General features: G+C 32.0%; 1 protein-coding gene across 1 annotated transcript; it reads right to left on the bottom strand.

Annotated features, from left to right (window-relative positions):
* Positions 1–7347: 7347 nt before the first annotated feature.
* Positions 7348–8309, bottom strand: LOC143536190 (ethylene-responsive transcription factor ERF084-like). Its single transcript, XM_077030237.1, has 2 exons — positions 8057–8309; positions 7348–7697 (listed from the first exon to the last, which is right to left on the bottom strand). Exons 1-2 carry the CDS (start codon positions 8307–8309, stop codon positions 7348–7350), a joined length of 603 nt encoding a protein of 200 aa, XP_076886352.1.
* Between the last annotated feature and the right edge of the window lie 13489 nt (positions 8310–21798).

The raw sequence follows: 21798 nt of genomic DNA, 5'->3' as shown, positions 1-21798 counted from the left end.
AAATGGTTTGGGCCTAGAACCTGATTTATGCACCTCTAGTTTGTTTGAATGTTAGAATTTATTCATGCGAATGCGATCATCTACGATCAATTATTCATGTCTATAAGCCTACCCTTTATATTAACATTAACATATATAGGATGTTGAATTTCATATGCATAATAACGCACGCTTGTTCAATCTGATGAACAACTAACGTGTTTGTGTCATTGTGTGTTCAATTTGAACATCTAACTGAACTTTTATTTTCCTTATTTTCTATAATTACGGCGACATTCACCAACTCACCAACCAATAACAAACAACTAAAATTTGTGAATATGAATTGAGTGGCAATTTCAGTGGAACGCCCTTTTCACAGCCGTATTCGAATTCGTATATATCATTAATGTATCACCTAAGTCCTAAGAAATCAATGGTTTTGCGTTTAGCTGTTGAACTAAACTTTGCTCTCAAATCATGCTACATTAGCCATCCAAACAAAAACTAAACATTGCTTTCAAATTTTGCTACCATCCTAACGAATAACTAACATAGAAACAAATAATTAAACCTAATGAAAATGAGTAGTAGCTAATAAACTTTAAAACTTAAATCAGATAAACATGACGCGGGTCGCATCACGCACGACAGGCTTGATGGATTCATCCGAGGCAAGCCCTAGTTAGCTTCCAAACGGTGGCCCAATAACACTTTTTTTATTTTAAATGGAGGCCTTTCTTGGACCCAAATAAAAACTGGTTAGTGGACCAAAATTAAAAATTATAATTTATTAATCTAAGGTGGTAATTGTTAATGGGACCTGAAAGGCTGAAACACGAGACGAAATTTCAGTTTTGGTTTGTCATACTTGAAACAAATAAGCGGTTTAACTAAACATGTTGACCCGCTAATTCATTTGTGACTTGTTTAACCTATTTTATACAATCCACCAACCGGCTAACATGTTTACAAATGTATTACTATCTGCTAACCAGTTTGACACTTTAAATTAGTTATGCATGTTATGTTTGAGACACACATTTAAATATGTTCATTTTTGGGTTGATATTTTTTATCTGAATAATATGTGCCGTTTCCAGGTTGAACAATTCAACCAATCAACCCAAATTCCAACCTGAAACTTTTTAACCCAACATGATCGACACCCTATTATAATCTAATAATATATTATAATTGGAACGCAGAGTCTGTCTCGTGTGATAAAATGACAATAGTGAAAAACTAATTGTTATATATAGCAGTAGATAAGTTTGGTGTCGCTAAACCCTGGTTGGGTCACTTAACAGCACCATACTTGCCAATTGCATTTTTTTTTTGTTTTAATTGTTTTTTCCTATTCTAGTTATAGTATTGTAATGAAATAACATAAGCCGACAAAACGTCAATTTTGTGGTTTTTTGTTTGATTGAATTCCGGTACCGTAACTAACGTGATAGAAACGACTGATTTTGCCTACTCATCGCTTCAACGTCCGTGACCGACCAATACTCGAGTTTTATCTGATTTTTTTTGCTCTGGTACTATAACGAAAACTGACCAAATGCGAATTTTACTTTTAGTTCCGGTATCCTAACGAAAATGATGGAAACCAACCAAATTCCCGTAGACTCACCGTAACGCACGTAACGAAAACTAGCCGAATGCTAATTTTTTTTAGCTCTGGTACCACAACGAACGTGACGAAAATCGGTCGAATTTGCGTACATTCACTGTCTCAATGCCCGGGATCAACAACACTCGGGTCTTCCCAACGTCCGGGTTTTACCAACATTCGCCACTCATTGGTGAACCTCAATTTTTATATTATTTTTTTATAGTTACGATATCATAGCGCACGACACCAAACCAATCGAATTCGCGTCGACTTATCGCCTCAACATCCGGAACCGACAACATTTGGGTTTTACCAACCTATCCGGCGCAACGCGCCAGGTAGAACCCTAGTTATATACGAATAGTAAATCTATCGGTTAGTAGATTAATTGGTTGTATAATTACGTGCACTTAAGTGTTAAACACTTAAACCGGTGGTTTAAGGGGGTGTTTGGGAAACCTTATTGAATATCTGAATGATTGTTTTTGAGATTTATGGTTTATGTCTAAATTGGAAATAATTTGGGATTTAGGGTTTATTGTAGTTGGAATTAACTGATTATGGGTTTATGCCTTTATGGCTTTAATTTTATTTAGGATTTTCAAAATTTAAAAACATAGAAATATATTTAGTGAGGTCTTAACTAGTTTTGTTAGAAAATATGTTAGTTCTCAACTTGAAAATATATTTAGACGGATTTGCGTAATCGAATGGGTGATGAATATTTGAACAATGCTATAAGGTAAAGAAGATGGTGTAATGACTCGATTTCAAGCTTTTTAAAAACCAAATAGAAGAAATCCGCACCCTATGTGTTTAACTATATTTATTATCGTGTTTCAATCATTTGTTTTGTTTACATTTATGAAATACGGTAAAAAAATAAATTAACGTTACCCCTAAGATTGATATCTAGATCTGCCACTGCGACTAGAACCATCGTCAGAATCGGTTGTTGATGCTCAAGTGGCAGTGGTTGGTTGGTGGCGAGTCAATTGGTGGCGGCAATGGTGTTCAGGTTAAGTTTTTCGACAAACAATATGACTTTCTGGTCAAAAGCGTTTTTCCGGCAATCTGCAAATAACGATGTTAAGATTTTGTTAATCACGGACTAGTGGGAACAAATGTTAAAAAATGAGAGCGTCAACGGCCAACTCGTTAGTTAGGATCAACATCGATCAAATATGATAGTTGTGATTAGTAAAAACCAATACACCTATAATATTTATTAACATTTATTACAATTTATACATTTTTTTGAAGTACAGTACATAAGTAATTTCAGGATAGGATTGCACGTCCATACCCCACTCTTACATGTCGGACCTAGGATCCGAACGATCTTTCGCGATTTTCTTGTAATTGAATAGTTGCATAATTTTAGGTTCATATTCTACCCAACTGTGTCGAGTTATACTATGACAAAGTTAATTCAAATCAAATTGTTTAAAACCAACCAACAAACATTCTTTTGGTAATTTCTTTTTTTTATAAGTAACTAGTTTAGAAAATTACATACGAAACAAAACTATGTTGTTACCCGATTTCGTGCTATTAGTTTTTGTAAACCATTTAATACTCAAAAAAGTAATTAGTTTGTTCGTTTTTCAAACCTATAATTTTGTGAATGAAGAAGATGAAGAGAGACGGAGGTAAAGTTGATGGCAAGAATATTTTATTAATTTAGTTTAAATTTTTTGTAACAAAAATGCCATATCATTTAAAAAACGTCATGTTAGTAATAAAACTAACAGAATTAGGGTCCAGTTAATTGACAAGTGACAGAAGAAAAACATAAATATTTCGTTTAATTGAAAGTGTTCTTGGCAAACAAATGAAAAATGAGTTTATTTAAATTCAGTAACTCTTAAAATGAATATAATGATTTTAAAGATAAATGTAAATGTTATGATGATTTAATAAAGAGTCTCTAGTATAAAGTGGATTAGTTAAAGATTTTTAAAAAAAAATTGAAAGATTTTTGAGTTTCTACATTAAAATGCAGTGTTAATTAATTTAAACCCACAACTAAATATGTGGTGTTTGGGATTGCTTATTTTCATCAAAAGCATAATTTATTTAGTGTTTGAAAAGGAATAAAGTGTTTAGGATTATCATTGATGTGAGGAAAAGTTAATAAATTGCACTTTTATGACTTATTAACTTGTTAAATAGTTATATGAAGTTAAAACAAGAAATTCCAAACACCCCGTGTATATTTTACTATACTATAAAAGTAATACAAGATATTTACATGGTCTTTAACTAGCATGTCCATATAGGTTTCGAAGTCATCCGGTTTCCATCTATAGATTTACCACATAATTCATTAATTAATATTTTCTAGAATCAAGCCCCACTAATTAATGTTTTCTATAATCATAACCAACTATTTACTTTCAAATGATTTAAAAACCGATTTTGATCAAAATTACTTATTTATAACTGATTTTGTGCTTCCTTTTTTAGTATAACTATTATTTTAGCAATTCAATAATTTGTATAATAGTTTATCATTCCATAATTTATACATATTTTTCCTACATCTTGTGGTTTTGTAAAGAACAGAGTAAAAATTTCTTATGATATCTACATATATATAACGTTTGAAATATTTTCCAATCGTGTGTAACACGGATCAGTATTATAGTTTGACATGATATTAAGACACGCAATGAATAATGATTCGTTGGTGAATTGCTTGAGAGACACTAAATGATCCAGGTTTTGTGGACCTACCAACTATTTGGCCCTTTTCTTTTGAATACAGTGTTTAAGGAGTGGGAGTGATCGAGGGTGAGGGTAACTTTTGTTATTTACTGTAGCTTGGATGTGTATGCACTCATCCTAGGGAATTTATTATTCTTACCACTGACCTTATATAGTACTGCTCACATAATGTCATCGTTGACAAAATTCTTTTTAATTTCTGTACAAACTAGCTTCTATATATCTGATTTTTGAATCGATTCAGATCGTTTTTATAGATATTAAATTTTAACTCTACATTTAAAAAAAATGAGATTACATTTTAATTTTCGCCTATTGGACGGGATTTATCCCAACTCAAGTAATTTTTACAGACGATACAAAATTATAATTTATTTTCCTCTAACAATCTCATACTAACTAAAAAGTAACCCCATTAACTTTTTGATGGTGTGAAAAAAACGTATGAGATTACTTGAGTAAAATAAATTCAAAGTTGAGAATGTATGTAAACATTTCTTGAGTACGAATTTTTCCCAGCTAATATGTGAAAGTTGAGATAATTAAAATCCAATAACCCAAGCTTTTATTCATTTTCATTATGAACTACACCGATATTATGGTATAACTAGAACTATTCCACCGAGTAGTTAAGTAAAAAAAATAACAAACACTTTTAACTATTCAACTGTATCCGTGTCAAAAGAAAAGTAAAGTGTCATTTTGGTCATTGTGGTTTGACATATAATGCGAATTTAGTCAAAAAAAAATTATTTTTTGCATATGAACCCTCCACGTTTCCCAATCTTTGCCAATTACATCCAAATCACTAACCCCGTTAAATTAATCGTTAAGTTATGGGTGGACATGTCTTCACTCTTTCTTTATTATAATATTTATTTCAGTGAATTGCGGATTTCGTCTCTATGGTTTATCCAAATATGTGGTTTTAGTTCAATAGTTTCAAGTTTGCAATTTTCGTCTCTATCAAATTTGCAATTTTTATCCTTGTAGTTTCATTTCACTTGCAATTAAACTTAAATTTATTAACCCCGTTAAGTCTGGTCATTAACCAATCTGCGTGCCCCTCACGCGACGACCAAATTTGTCTTTTTTTCTCCCAAAATAAACCTCAGTTCTAATTCGTAAGCCCCATCACGTGAGAGTCTATGGTGTATTTGGGATAAAAGGAAAAAAAGACAAAAATGCCCTTCACGTGAAGGGTACACTGATAGGTTTAATGACCAGACTTAACGAGATTAGTGAATTCGGGTTTAATTGCAAGTGAAATGAAACGATATAGACGAAAATTGCAAATTTGAAACCACTTGACTAAAACCGCAGATTTGGACAAACCACAGGGACGAAAACCGCAATTCACTGAAATATGTATTATAATAAAGAATGAGCGAAAAGACATGTTTACCCTTGACTTAATGATTAAATTTAACGGGGTTAGTGATTTGGATGTAATTGGCAAGAATTGGAAAACGTGGAGGGTTCATATGCAAAAAGTAAACTTTTTGAATTAAATTTGCATTATTTGTCAAACTAAAAGGACAAAAATGACACTTTACTCGTCAAAAGAATGCTCCTCGATCCTTATAATAAAGGTTTTGCTTATTACACCGGTTTTAAGTTGTGTTCCCGAGCTTACTTAACGAAAGAAAGGAAAAGAAAAGAAAACATTTTCATTCCTTTCTTTTCTTTTCTTTTTCGTTTCCTTTCTTTTATTTTCCTTTCCTACCAACCAATTCCTTCCAAATTGGAAAGAAAAATTTTACACTACAAAAGTCTCCACTTTCCTTTTCTTTCCTTTCCTTTCTTCCCTTAAATGAAACTCGAGAACACACCTTTTATTCTTTCTTCCTTAAGTGAAACTCGGGAACACACCTTTTTACATTTCCTTCCATATCATTTCCTTTCCTCTCATAAGTGGAACTCTGGAACACAGCGAACTGTTACATGTCACATGTATTCAATGTAATTAAACAGAAACCTTATTATGTGAGATAGTTATTTTGTGAACTGAAAGTTATAATTAAATCTAATGTTAGATTTGGATGATGAATATACAGTGATACTATGTTTGTTCATCCATTGCTCTCTCTGCAGTCTGAAACCTTTTTCTGGGTTCACTATTTCAATCATAATTACACAAGAGTAAGGATTGCTGTTTGATTAAGTCTTATGACATTATTGATGTTTATTTCAAATTATAGGTTAAATACAAAACTTATAGGGGTCCTTAATTAGTTTATCATAAATTTATATCTAAAGTAATTATAAGTTATAACTAAACATGTGAAACCAACTCCTATAATCAATCATTTTTTAACTATCAAAAAACATGGGGATGGCAATTTCTAACAAGTGCCTACGGCTAAAACAACAAAGAAAGACACAAGTTAAACAAATTTGGATTTGAGCTTAACAAGTTTAACTTCTTAAATAGGTTGAAACGTCTAACATGAATAATGTCACGTGTTCATCTATATTAGAAACGGGTTCACATGAGTGACATGTTGTAAACATATTGTAATCAGGTTGTAAAATTCACAAACTCTAATGTCAGATTATATATATTGTCTATAGATTTTCAAAAGTTTAAATTAAAAAAAGTTAAAGAGAGATATGATTCAACACACTCATAATCAAATCAAAAATACAATTTTCCCTTCACAACAATACTAAAATAATGGATGGATAATGAATAGTGATCACTCAAATATGGAGGGTTTAGTTAACGTTTTCATTTAATTTGAGGTATGAGGATAGAGTTTTCAAAGTGGGCGTTAATAGGGGTATATATCCATTGTGAATGCTCTTACTATCGATCTTTATTAACCTTTCGTATTATCCCGACATTCTTTTTCTGAAGCCGGACCATTTTTTTATTATGTGGATTCATACTGCTATTTGTGTGTTAAGACAATGTCACATGAAATGTTCAAAATGCGACAAAGAAACAAGATAATAGCTAGTCATCATAATAATATATATACTACCGTTAACATAAGTACTTAAATTACTGCATTGCATTAATACAACGTACAAACTCTTTTCTTCAGAGTACCAACAAGATTCAAATCAACTTCCACATCATTATTATTACAATTGTCGTTCATTACTTCATTAGTTCTAGTACTAGGCCTCCTCATCAACACCGTACCAGACTTACTAAACAGTTGTCCCACTGACGTCACCACGTGACACTTCCTCTTCTTCGCCTCCGACGACGATGAAGTGGACGTTGTAGGTGACGTAGCTGCCGTAACACACAACGGAAACACCGAGGGTATCTCAAAGTTGGTTCTAGCTTTTGACCCTCTTAATCTCCTTGCTGCAGCGTCGTAAGCACGCGCTGCCTCCTCCGCCGTGTCAAACGTACCTGCAAGCCGAAATAAATATGCATTTAAGCCTTAACAAACTAAATAATGTAAACTAATTTTTTTAAACAACGAATTAAAGTTATAACAATAAACATAACAATTAACAAAATTATGGTATTAGAACGAGTTCATGACATACTGAAAAGACTAATATTAATTAATTAAAATTATTAACATTATCTTATAGAATAACAACCCCTATAAATCTTTGGATAATTAAAAAGTGAGTCTATAATTATAAAAATAGTCGGAGTCCGTGTGTTCTAAAATAACCTATTTAAATATAATATCTATAATTTTTTAAAACGAAATGTCTGCCCTGACCGGACGTCCACATTGGCCACCCTGAGAACCGTACCTAGCCAGTGGCGGCACCGCCCTATCCTGTCGCGTATCTCCGCCGACCACCGTCCCCATGGCCGCTTTCTCACTCCTCGGTAACTCTTCTCCTCTCCGACACGGCCGACTTTCTTCGCCGGTAGGAACTCAGTGTCCTTTACGACGTCATCATCCGCTGTGGTTACAGGTATTCCGAACAGTATACGTTCTCCGACGACGGCTGCTATGCCTTCAAGGACAGGAGGATGGTTAAGGTTAATGTTTTCAGACATGATATTATCATCATTTGGATGGTTTTGTGTGGGAGCTGGTGGGTAGTGATCGAGTAAAGAGAATGAATTAGGGTTAGGAGGCAAAAAGTGTTGTATGTGGAAGAGGGTGTTCATGGTTTGTATGATGCATGGGGAGTGATGAATGTTCTCAGGCCCACTATTTATACCCGCTTTCAGCCCGACCCGTTCTTCTAGATGAATGTAATATATAATATTCTATTGTCTCTACAGAAACTGTAGATGTCTATGTAGATCAATATCTATTAAATTAACTTTCTTATTATTTATGAACACCTTCATTCTGTATTATTATTTTTCTAAAGACAAATTTTCTTTTAAGCTTTCAAAGTTGAACCCTAAACTTTTAGATGTTTAACGGACTTTAGTTTTGTCATCAGACTATCAACTTTAATCAGGACTAATCAACACCTAAATAGCGTGTGATGTGTGATATAACACTAATTGACATAAGTATTTGTTTTCATCTTTCAATGAATGTTATTTGCATGGTAATTAACTCATATAATTTTAGTCAATAATCATGTATGACAATTGGTATTAAGATTTTATCACATGATAAATCTGTATCATGTTGATCAGTTCTTCATGTAAGTAATAGAAAACATGATAAATATTAAATCTATTAACCTGTTACAGCAGAGAGAGTAGTAACCGCAACAGAGAAGGATGTACGACATGGTTGTCAGCTTGGTCGAGTTCTCATTTAAGATGTATAGTTAAGAATGGCGTTAGGGTTCTTGAGAGGCAGAGAGAGTAGTAACCGCAACAGAGAAGGATGTACGACATGGTTGTCAGCTTGGTCGAGTTCTCATTTAAGATGTATAGTTAAAAATGGCGTTATGGTTCTTGAGAGGAACCCGGTTTTAGAAAAGAGGAGACACACAAATTGATATGTATGTGTGTGATTAGGTTTTGATGTTAATATTTCTCTCTATATATATACACCCAAGAGAAACCTTTTATTAGTTAGTAAGAGTAATATGACTCATCAACAATTACCAAGCCAATTATAAAAAAGTATAATTAATATTTTGATATATTATAATATAAATGATTATAATTACCATATATAAATATACTAGGTTAGTTACCCGTGTATCACACATGTTAGAATAAGTATTTTTTTAAATCATAACATAATGTGAAATACAAAAAAAAATGTATCACATATACAAATATATATTATTCAGTAAAAAAAATTACACAATACGCAATTTAAAAATAAAAGGTTGTTAGAAAATTCATGAATCATAAATTATTTCTTTGTTATTTTCAGTATTAAAACTTAGTTGTAAATGACAACTTTTTTAAAACAACTCGTAGACCAAAACTCATTCTATTTTAAACTGTTTTGACATGAACAATGTTTGATACTTTAATCGGTTAAAGAAACTCACCCGTTATAACATGTATTGCATTAGTTATTAATATTATTAAATATTTAACATATTTATGATGATATAATTCTTTTAAATTATGATGGAATTATTAAAAGTTGAAAATGAAATATTAAAAAGAGAAATATAGTTAATATGAGAGAGATGAGGGAAAACTATTGGACTAAAACTGTAGATTTCGATAAATCATAGGGACGAAAACGCAGTTCACTCAATAATAATAGATTGAAAAGAAATAAAATATAAAACTATTAATAAGAAAGAGAAATATATATTTAACATGAGAGAAATAGGAAAATATTGTAAGAAACACTCATGTGTAATGACATATAGAATTAAGACTCGTGTAGAACATAAGTTAGAATAAATAAATTTGTTTAGATAATAACACAATGTAAATATGTTCAAATGATATAAATATATAATATATGGTAGAATAAATTACTATATATTACACAATATGAAAATAAAAGTTGTTGAAAATTCACAAATCTCTAAATATTTTTTGTATATAATATTTGTAATTTTAACCTATATATCAAAATTAGTAGTTTCATTTTGTTTTTTTATTTCAACTTTAGATAATGAAACACATAACCTACCATGCGTAAAACATGTCGTCTCAAAAACAAATTAAACCATCTATAGTGATTGACTTTAACTTTTATTAATCTTTATTGCAAAACAAACATAAAGTTAAAATTTCTTTATTTGAAATTAATTATTTTATCTAAATCAACGTGAAAATTTGTTACTTATAAAAGCTAAATATTAATAATTAATACAACATACTCATATAAAACAAAAAAAAGTATTAAAAAGAGAAAATAATTGATTAAGGGGGGCAAAAAAGTTAAATATAAAACTATTAATAAAAAAAGAAATGTATTTAATAAGAGAGAGATGTGGGAAAATTTTATAAGAAGTTATCTTATGTGAAACCTTTATTTATTATATATTATAGATATTTAACCTTACATATCGGTAATGAAAATCGATAGAAATAACTACTGATAGGTAACTAGTCGTGTAACACAAATTCACAAAACCCTTCATTTTCATTTGCCATGTAAATGCAAGAATCAATATTGGACATGAAAACACTTTAATTAAACATATATGGTGCAAAAATGTTGATATAGAGAGATCACGACACATGGTTTGTTAGGTATATATCTATTTATCAAAAACGGATATTAGGGGTTTGCAAGTTAACCGACGTAACCGTTAACCGAACCATAACCGACATAACCGAACCAATTTTAACCACTAACCGTCATAACCGATGGGTCGGTTTAATAAATTTTTAAAAACCGTCAAATACAGATCGGTTTTGGTTAAAGATAATTCCAAAACTACCACAACCGAACCGACCCATTTATTTAACCAACAATATGTTTGGAATTAACTTCCACCAAGATATTGTTGAATTATATAATTTTAATGATTTTGGTTCTACATTTGTTATAAATTAAGTTGAATTTCATTGTTGGATTATATAATGTCATTCTCTTTTTTTATTATTTGGTATTAATATTATGGATTATATACTTTGTTATGTCATGTCGTTGTTTTGTAATAATTTGTGCCAAAGTTTTAGACCCAATTACATTGTTTTGATTATGGTTAAGCGACCCATAACCGACCCACTATAACCTTCAAAACCGATTAACCGAAACCGCCATAACGGGTCGGTTATGGTTATGATTATCCATTAACCGACATGTCGGTTATGGTTATGGGTTTGACTTAAATCCGCCCCAAACCGACCTATGCACACCCTTACCGGATATAGATTTCATATAAATAACTATGGAAATATTCCTACTCACAACCCCAAGATTTGGTTCGTCTTGCTTTGATAAATTACTAGTGCTTGTGGTGCGATCATCTAATCTTTTTAATGTGTTACATCTCTATATTTATATAATAAATACGTGCGCTTAATGCCATGATCAAGTCTAGTTTTATGAGCATTTAATCCAGGATTGTTTATGAGATTTTCTTGCATGTGAGACTAGTAAAATTGGGCCCTTACATATAAGTTTTTTCCCTGTTAATCGATTATAAATGTTAAACCAATAAACAAAACAAAATTATTGTAGCAAAATGATTTGTTTCACATGGTCAAATGAATTGTTAGTCTCTACTAGCATTAAGCAAGGTTATTGATCGATCAACTCATCATAATTCGGATTTTCTAATACTTGTTTTTAATTGTTATCAATGCCATTTCAATAAATTCGGGTCAAAGTGAAGATCCCTCCTTACTCCCTATTCTCTCTTAAAGATTTATAAAGTTGTTTCTTGAGGGCATTATGGACCATAAGTAGTAATTCAATATGTCCTCGTGATTATAATCTCGTACGACATAGTATATATTCAACATTGGCCTTCTGGTTTTGTTAGAAATTTCGGCTATGGGAGTGACTTATGTTATGTTTGGCACATAGGCAACCGAGTAGGCGACATATGTGAAATTTGAATTGTGTAAATTATTTCCAAAATCAAACCAAAATGATTTCTTATATAAAGGTTTAATGGTTGGTAGTTATATACTCCATCCGTCTCATTATAAGTGTCCTAGTTTGATTTTTCAAGTCTTTCTTGTTTAACTTTGACCGACAATATTTTTGTTTGTGTTATATAATACTTGATGCAAAATATATAAATGGATTGGGTTTTAAATGTGTTTTACATTGATATAATTTTCATCAAGTATTATATGACACGGACAAAAATATTTACGATCAAAGTTGCAAAAGAAATACTTGAAAAGTCAAACTATGACACTTATAATGGGACGGAGGGAGTATATAAAATACCAACATAACTCTCGTTACTACCATCGATTAGTTATATAATCATCATAACTACCATTGTTGGTTATAACCTCCATAAGGTGCCACTGCCATAAATCGTGATATTCAGTGAGCTTCACTCACTATTATGCACAAGAAATTATAACAGTTTTGATCAAGCGTGCACTCTGAATTTGTTAAACTGTATCAATGTATATTCTAACTTCCTTAACTTTAAGTGAGCCCCTAATTACCGAAGATGACCCGATAACAATTAAATCACCAACAATTTAGTAGAAAATTCGTTGTTCTACAAATATATTGTAGATATGAGGGAGATTAACATTTCAATCATATCAAAGCAATAACTTTGTTAGCAGATTGATTCAATTATCATCCATAACATATAATGTTTTATTTTTCACATGTTCAAGAACAGTTCCAGATTGGAATGAGATCGGTGTTGGGAACCATACCAAATTTTATGGTATGGGTATTTCAATACGGTACGTGCTTTGGTACAAATGATTTTTTTCAAATCTCCATTGAACTTGGTATTGGTATCGGTACCAGTACAAATAAAAAATAAGCTGAACCGGTTCGGGTACCGACACGGTGCCGACATTCAACAAAATATAATACCAAAACCGTAAAATAACAACTATAACATAATACCAAAACCAAAAATAAAACCTATAAACCATAATACCAAAGTAAACTATAGTATTAAATGGATACCAAGTACCGAAATACCGTCGGTACCAGTGGTAGACCCGGGATTTTTGGGCAATGGGGTCCCATTTTTTAGGTGTTCAAAATTTTTGGGTCGATCGATGTTCAGGTCATGTCAAGGCGAAAAAACATAAAAAACAATATCATAAAAAAATTCACAAAATACGATGCCATTCAAAACGAGAAAAAAATATATTACAAATTTTTAAAGTCCGACTTTTCATGTTTTGAAAACGAATGCATAGCTGTCTATTGATATAACAAATGCAAACATCATTTATATAATTTCATGTCTTTGGTTAACTTGATAATTTCAAATTAGTTTTCGTTAAAAGGGATCCCAAATCAATTTTCCTAAAAATATTACTTCCTTTTCAATAATCTTGCACAATTAGCCCTAAAATTTAAGTTTTTAACAAAACTAAGTAACAATATAACACCAATCTGATAATCAAGTCTACAACATACAATTAATAATATAAAATCAATCAATATTATATTAGCCCTAAAATTACCTTTTGTTTGAGACAAATTCAGAGAAAAGTCGAGAGAAGTACGTGAAGCTGTGGAAGCGAGCCGAGAGGAACATAGGATGGTTGAGTGGCTGGGGAGGGGGGAGCCGTGGAGGCTGGCTGGAGATTCAGAGAGAGAGAGAGAGAGAGAGAGAGAGAGAGAGAGAGAGAGAGAGAGAGAGAGAGAGAGAGAGAGAGAGAGAGAGAGAGAGAGAGAGAGGACGCGTGAGTGCATGACTGGTGAGTGTTGGCTGAAACACACTATATTACGCTGTTGAGAGTTAAAACGGTTGCATGAGCTTAGAACCCTAACTCCTAACTAAACTAATTTAGAATGTGATTTTAAAAAAATGCAACAAAAACATGACCTAGTTAGGATCGAACCCGAGACACTTCAAAGAAAAAACATGAGACTTTCCACTCAACCAGTTCACCATTATTAGTACATGTTTCAAGTTCTAATTTTTATGGGGTCCTTCAAAAATTTACTATACCGCTTCTAGTAAATTTTTAAAAAACATTGATATCCCGGAACCCGTTCCATACTATGTGGGTCCACCCCTGGTCGGCACCCATACCTATACCTTTAAATATTTAACTGAATTCCTAAAATCTTGGTACCGATACCGGTACGGGTACAATTAGTGTTCAAGAAAAATAGCACCTCACGTATAGTTCCGCACACATTATGACGGAACACGATATACATAGATATTTTTATTTTTACAAAACATTAAAAATTTTAAAATGTAATAAATAGTTTTAATTTGAGATAATATGCTAATTTTAGTTCTCCTTTGGAGTTTCGACCCGACATAATATGCTATTTTAGACTTTTTTTATTATTATGAATTAGTGATTTTTGTACTTGATGAATATGTTGGAAATTGTAATCAATAAAATATTGAAATAGATAAAACCATGCTTTAGTTTTAGATATTACAAGTCGTTTTTGGGATATGTTTGAAATCAGGTTTCATTTTATAGAGATTCTCATCAATTATAAGATACATTTTCGTTTTGATTTTAAAAAAATAATGGATACCAAGAGTAAAGAGTTAATACAATTAATTGGCAAGTAAGGTGAGAGGGGTCGGGTAGGTGAAGGTAGAGAATGGTTTGAACCATGCATGTTTACTAGTTATAACCGATGGTTAATAATGTGGCAATGGTTGTTTGATTTAAGAGGTTCAGGAGGGGTCACAGTTGCATTCCAGGTCCAGGTCCAGGGCCAGGTCCAGGTCCAGGTCCAGGTCCAGGTCCATGTACGTACGTATGGGCAGGGGGACGTGTTGAAAAATTAAGGTCAATAAATCTCTTGTTAAACAGTGCTTAAATTGTTTGATTTGATATTTATGATCTTTTGTGTGTTCAAAAAGCCTTATTTTCCTTTCTCATATATGACGTCACTTCTGCTTTCTATCACTATTTCATTCACCTTTTTCTCTCATTTAAATAATAGTTTTTTTTTGTATAGTTTAGGTTAGTGGTCCGACAAATTTTAACTTTGTAGGTATAAAATACAAAAAATTCTTTTGATTAACCTCTTTATTTTGTACCATTAGAGTGTAAACCGTGACGTGTTAACACATTGACAAGTTATAAGTTGTCGGGTTAAGCCGGTTAACTCAAACAATCCATGTATTTTTGTTCATGTAAAAAAGCCAAATTTAAAATCATGTAACTTAAACATAACCCGTTTAACCCAACTAACTAAACGTATTAAACGGGTTGAGGGCTTGTTGGGTAATAATCAAATTAATTAGTATTTAAATTTTGTGCAAATACTATTAACAACCAATACATTATCTGTTTTTTCTCACAAAAGTCACTCAACAACTTTTTACACATAAAAGTCTATGCATATGTTAATTTTGAACAACAAAATGACATAACTTAAATGAGTATAACTTATAAGTAAAAAATTCAGTTAAATTCGTTTTCTAGTATATAATGAAGGGGTTCTCTGAAGCTTTGTTGGCGTAGTTTTATTGTATATGAATAAATAGTTACTATATGTATTATAGAACAATTAAAAAATTCATATATTTTCAAGTTCTAGGGTCCTGTTCAGTCCGGTTTTATGCAGCAAGTTTTGTTTATAAACTGTAAATCAAACCGTTTACTACGATTTACAACTTTTGAAACCGAGCAACTCAAATTTTTGAAAAAAACGACCGCGAAACCAACGTTTGAATGGTTTCAGGTTTTTATAGCGAACCGTGAACAACCTAATGCCACATAAGAAAAAAAATTATTTTTATAAGTTACGTCATTTTTTTGTTCAGAATTAGCATGCGCATGGACTCAAGGGCGAAGCTATGTGGGGACCAGGGGTGGCCCCGGCCACTGCCGTTTTCTCTGTTAACATGTTAAATTTCGCGATTTTTCTCAGAAATTTTTATAGGTATTAAACGCGGTCACCCCCGATGTATTTTTCCAAAATGTTATCGGTCACTACTGATTTTTTTTCCAAATATAATACCCCATCGTTTGTTTTTTTTTTCTAAAACCTCACAATATTTATAAAGAAAAGTTACAAAATAGTAGTCGAATAGTAAAAGATTTGTTTTTTTAAATATTATAGGTCTTTGCAATTCTTCTTCTAGGTATTCACCCTTAGGGATGAGATCGATACCATACCGGTGCCGGTACCGATACCAAATATTCGGTTTGATACCAGTATTGAAGGTAAAATTTGAGATTACCGGTACCAAAACTCAAAACCTTTGTATCTATTCGGTACCGACGGTACCAAATCTGTACCGATTTCGGTATCGGTACCGGTATCAATACCGAATTTGCTTATCCCTACTCACCCTTCCTCTCGCATCATCATTAATATTTTAGGTCTTTGTTGGTTAAAAATTTATTTTGTTTTTATATTGTAAGAACAATTGTTTGAATAAATGAAGAAAAATTATATATGTAAATGTCATATTGTTTGATCCGAACCGACCAGACCCAAATCACCGACAGAACCGAATCGTCGACCCGAAAATTTTTGAGTCCGTGACTTCGGTCACCCCCGTGGTTAAGCCCAAGCTTCGCCACTGCATGGACTTTTATGTGAAAAAAATTGTTAAGGGACTTTTGTGAGAAAAAATAGAAAGTGTGTTGGTTTTTTATGGTATGAGCCTTTAAATTTTAATACTTTTAAATACTACTAGATAAAATAGTCAAAATGCTGAATCTTCATGCATGATAAAATAATTTCATATGACATAAAATTTTGTAAATAATTACATATATGAAATTTGATGTTTATCATAAATATGTCAAAATGAAATGAGGATTCCAACTTCCAAACCAATAAACAGGCTTTGGACTAAGAGGTCATCGCCTGTTGGCAGGGTTAACCCAAAAACCCAAACCCATCCCCATTTTAGGGTTTGGGTAAAGGTTGCAAGTAAAACAAAAGAAGAAATGCCAAAAGCAAACAAGACAAACAAAGTATGCCATTATCACTCCTTTTATCATTGTTTCAACCCATGTCTTTCCTATCTCCATCTTTTACAAAGTATCATGTCATTGACTTGCATTACTTACTAATACAGTAATTAAGCTCCAAATACAAATTAATTATTGCAAATTCTGTTTCATATATTTCTTAACTTTGTATTTAACCATTTAATAATAAATTAGCTTGTTATTTTAATATAATCCAAACATAACATGTAAACATTGCTACGCTCTCTTACTTTTCTATAACATTTTACTACGCGTTTAAGCAATTACACACACATCATTAAGTAGACACTTATATTTACACCACACTTGTTGAGAGGTTTTCCTCTAAAAGGAAAGAAAGATGCCTCTAGTCCTTTTGACTTCAACTTCTATTTTCTCGATGATGTATACAATTTTGCCAATGTTTTAAAAACTGGTATTTTAGTTCTAACGGATTATATTAAAAAATGGTACAATCGGTTTATATCGGGAGGTTCAACCGGTTGAATAATTTGTCTTATAATTTCTTATAATGTAACTTCAATCCAAAAATAACTCAAAACTAAATGATTTTTATAACAAAAAATAATCCAAAGTTAATCCATATTAAAAAAATAATACAATAGCACTCAATTTTCAAAAAGTAGTCCTAAAATTTACACGTTTAAATGTTAATTGTTGGGTTAAAGATAATTTTAAAAAAATATAGGAAGCAAATATCAAAAATTTCTCGGGCTTAAAACTGGTTTGCCTGTAAAAACCGGTATTTTAGACAAAAACCGCCGGTACGATGTTCTAGCAAACCGGTCAAAAATATCGGACTCAAAATACCGGCCTAGTGTGTGAAATCCGGTTTAACCGGTTCAACCGGACGGTTTGAACCGGTTTTTAAAACACTGAATTATGCACACCCTTTTCTTTTACCTGAAATTTTGTACTATTTTCATAGTCTATCTAATTTTTAATGTATTAATTATAGTTTTATTTTTGCTTAAGATTTATATTTCTTTAATAAGTTTTACATTCTCTTGGAAAAACCCTTATATACTCTATAAGAAAATGATCATCTTTATACTGTCTGATTTCTTAAACCCTCCTAAGCATATTATTATATAACATAAACAAGAACTTTGATGCCGCATTTAGCGGCATCGTTTTGTTCGACGAATTTTGTTTTTCAGTTTGGTTACCATAATAAATGTAATGGAAACTGATCAAACGTCATTTTTTTAGTCCGGTACCATAACAAACCTGAAAAAAAAAAATTAAAAAAAATTTGGTCGTTGACCCACCTCAATTTTTATATTTTTTTCATTTTTAGTTCCGCTACCGTAATGTACGTAATCAAACCGACTGAATTCGTATCAAGTTACCCCTAATTGCTCGGGACGACAACACTTGTGTTTTACCACCGCCCGGGTTTGCCAACCAATAAACATCGTCTTAAATATTTTGTTTTCTTATATGTCAATTTAACAAATTAATTTTTTGGGGTTTAACGCTAAAATTTTACCAATAATGTCTATATCGTAACGAATGCAGCCGATATTGATCGAATTCGTGTTGACTCATCGTCGTAACGCTTGGGTTTTACCAACACCCGTGTTTCAATGCTGGGATTTTGCTAGCTACCCGGCGCAACGCGCCGAGTAGAAAATCTAGTTTGTATACAATAAATATCTGATCATTGGGCATGCTTGGTTTTTTTGCAATAAAATTATAGATTCAAAAATAGAATTGTAATAAATTCATATTAGTCGTTCAAAAAACTTATAAAATGTATACAATAATTAGCAAAACAATATATGTAATCCGCCTTTTTTTGTATTTTAATTTTTCTAGTGACCAAGAAAAGATATTTTAAAACAGGGGTTTAAGGAAAGACTAACCCCAAATACACCACCATAATACAAAGAAGATCATTGTTTTAGATTTTACAACCTCGTTTATTTTACGAACTTCTACGAATGCATTGGAAATGTGAAAAAGCCAGTGTTTTAAAAACCGGTTCAAACCGCCTGGTTGAACCGGTTAAACCGGATTTCACACACTAGGCCGGTATTTTGAGTATGATATTTTTGACCTGTTTGCTAGAACATCGTACCGGCGGTTTTTGTCTAAAATACCGGTTTTTACCGGCAAACCGGTTTTAAGCCCGAGAAATTTTTGATATTTGCTTCCTATATTTGTTTAAAATTATTTTTAACCCAACAATTAACATTTAAACGTGTAAATTTTAGGACTACTTTTTGAAAATTGAGTGCTGTTGTATTATTTTTTTAATATGGATTAACTTTTGGATTATTTTTTATTATAAAAATCATTTAGTTTTGAGTTATTTTTGGATTGAAGTTACATTATAAGAAATTATAAGGCAAATTATTCAACCGGTTGAACCTCCTGATATAAACCGGTTCAACCAGTTGTACCATTTTTTAATATAATCTGTTAGAACTAAAATACCGGTTTTTAAAACATTGGAAAATACTTGGAGTTTGTTTAGTAATTTTCGAGGGGATTTAGGATTGTCCACTTTTGAATATTCTCTTTATGAATATGGTCAAAGATGTTCCAGTTAAAAAAACATTTTTCAATTCTTTTCAATAAAAAAATCTATAACTTGAAATTGGTAAAACTACCAACTATTATCTAGACAAACTATAAATGAACAGGGAAAGAAGATCTCTCTTATTTTTATATATGATTGATTCCAAGTGACTTCTAGTTCTACTCTATGACCAAAAATTAGCTACATTTAAATTAGATCTTACAGTAACAAAATTACCCAAGTAATAATAGCTATCATGACACATACTTGTATTTTTAAGGCTTGTGGGTCAAACTCAATGACGGGTTCGGTTGCCCTAAAACTCCAATTATACTTAATCAAAAGTATTGATCGAGTAGTGAATACACTAATTATCCATTTTTTCACAAAAATACAACATGTCATCAAGTCCCGGATCGATAATCAAACACGAATTAAACGACTAACTCTCGTTTATATTAATCAGAAAGTATAACTCAAAAAACCGATTACAGTTTTCAAACCCTAACTCGGTTGCATCTAGAGAACCCTAACTCGGTTACATCTCGTGTGTGACTCTTAGATAAACCCTAGTTCGGTTTCATTTCACACATCACCTTCTATAATGTTTAACCATAAGTTGGTTTATATAGACTAACCTAACTTGTTAGCCAAGACATTACCTATTATAATTACAATATAATTAGGAAACATAACGTAACTAGGAAACATAAGCAACTATGACCGACTTATCATCTTTGGTCCCTCAAGTTCACCGGCTCGTGACTTGGAGTCCGAAATTACTTCCTACATGTCACACATGTATCTTTTTAAAGCTTTCGGATCATGCACCATCTATACCGGTCGGATTAAATTCTAATCTGGTTACAAACTTTAAAAATCATATGTGTTTTGTAGTAAATACACTAGAATTATCCAATTCATTAGTTTTGAGTTCTCAGGTGATCAAGCTTAAGATACTTGGGATGTGTCAAATTCTAGTTAGCTTGCCATAAAACTCCGAATCATACTTGAACATATGTATTGTGTAGTAAATGCATTCTAAATATCCATTTCATCACAAAAGTATTACCATAACATATACTTATCTTGATTAGGTTAAATTCTAGGTGGGTTGCCAAAAAAACCCAATCATATATACTTAGCATGTGCATTGTGTATTAGATACAATCTAATGATCCATTTCATCACAATTCCCCATGTTTGTTATTTAGATAACCTAAAGATTTTTGTACTTGTTACTAGCTAAGACTCTTAACAGGGAGAGTGAGAGACAGAGAGACAAGGACAAACTGGACAGTGGACATTGGACGTGAGGACGTGAGGTTGCTTTGTAGCTCGTAGTGTAAGTGGAGTGGGCCATAGCTCAACTATAGTTATGGTAAATCTAAGTGTTTATATAGTTTACAATAGGCTCGTAAATAATGGGCGGCCCATCTAAAAGGTTAAACTTTTTTTATTTTTATTATTACTAGTTTTTTTTAACCTCCGACTCTAATGACTCATGAGACGAGAAGCTCACCATTTTGTTTCTTTTACCGGACAACAATGTCCGACCACCCGAGTACAATAATTGGTAAAAGGCTAACCACGCCCATGATTGAAGACAACGCTGGTCACCTAACCCGTCACCAATTTCAGCCTTTTAGGGGAAGCCCGCCGCCGCTATTGTAGACCCCTGGCTCATGCACGCCATTTTGTCACGAACGAACTAGATACACTGACCTCCCCTAGAGAGTGTCATTTTGTTGCGCGTAACACTTTTGTTTCATTTTAACTTTTTTAAACAATTTTAAAAATTTACCTCTATTTCTAACTTACAAAAAAGTATTTTGTCCGTCATTCAAAAAAAAAAACATTTTATTAACGATTGTAGTTTTCTTACTAATGTTTTCCTTTAAACACATACTTTTTCTCTATCAATAACACATACAAACCAGGACCAAATGCCAATTTAGTATCGTACATGTACCTAGGTTTCGTATACTTTTAAAGCATCCTGAAACGTTTGTGATGGCATTCTTCATT

This window comes from Bidens hawaiensis, unplaced genomic scaffold (genome assembly GCF_021521415.1).
Source record: "Bidens hawaiensis isolate Kalapana, Puna unplaced genomic scaffold, B.hawaiensis_p1.1 tig00010744_1, whole genome shotgun sequence".
In the NCBI taxonomy this organism is placed as follows: domain Eukaryota; kingdom Viridiplantae; phylum Streptophyta; class Magnoliopsida; order Asterales; family Asteraceae; genus Bidens; species Bidens hawaiensis.
The sequence above is the reverse complement of the archived record's forward strand: the minus strand, read 5'-3'. Positions and strand labels throughout refer to the sequence as shown.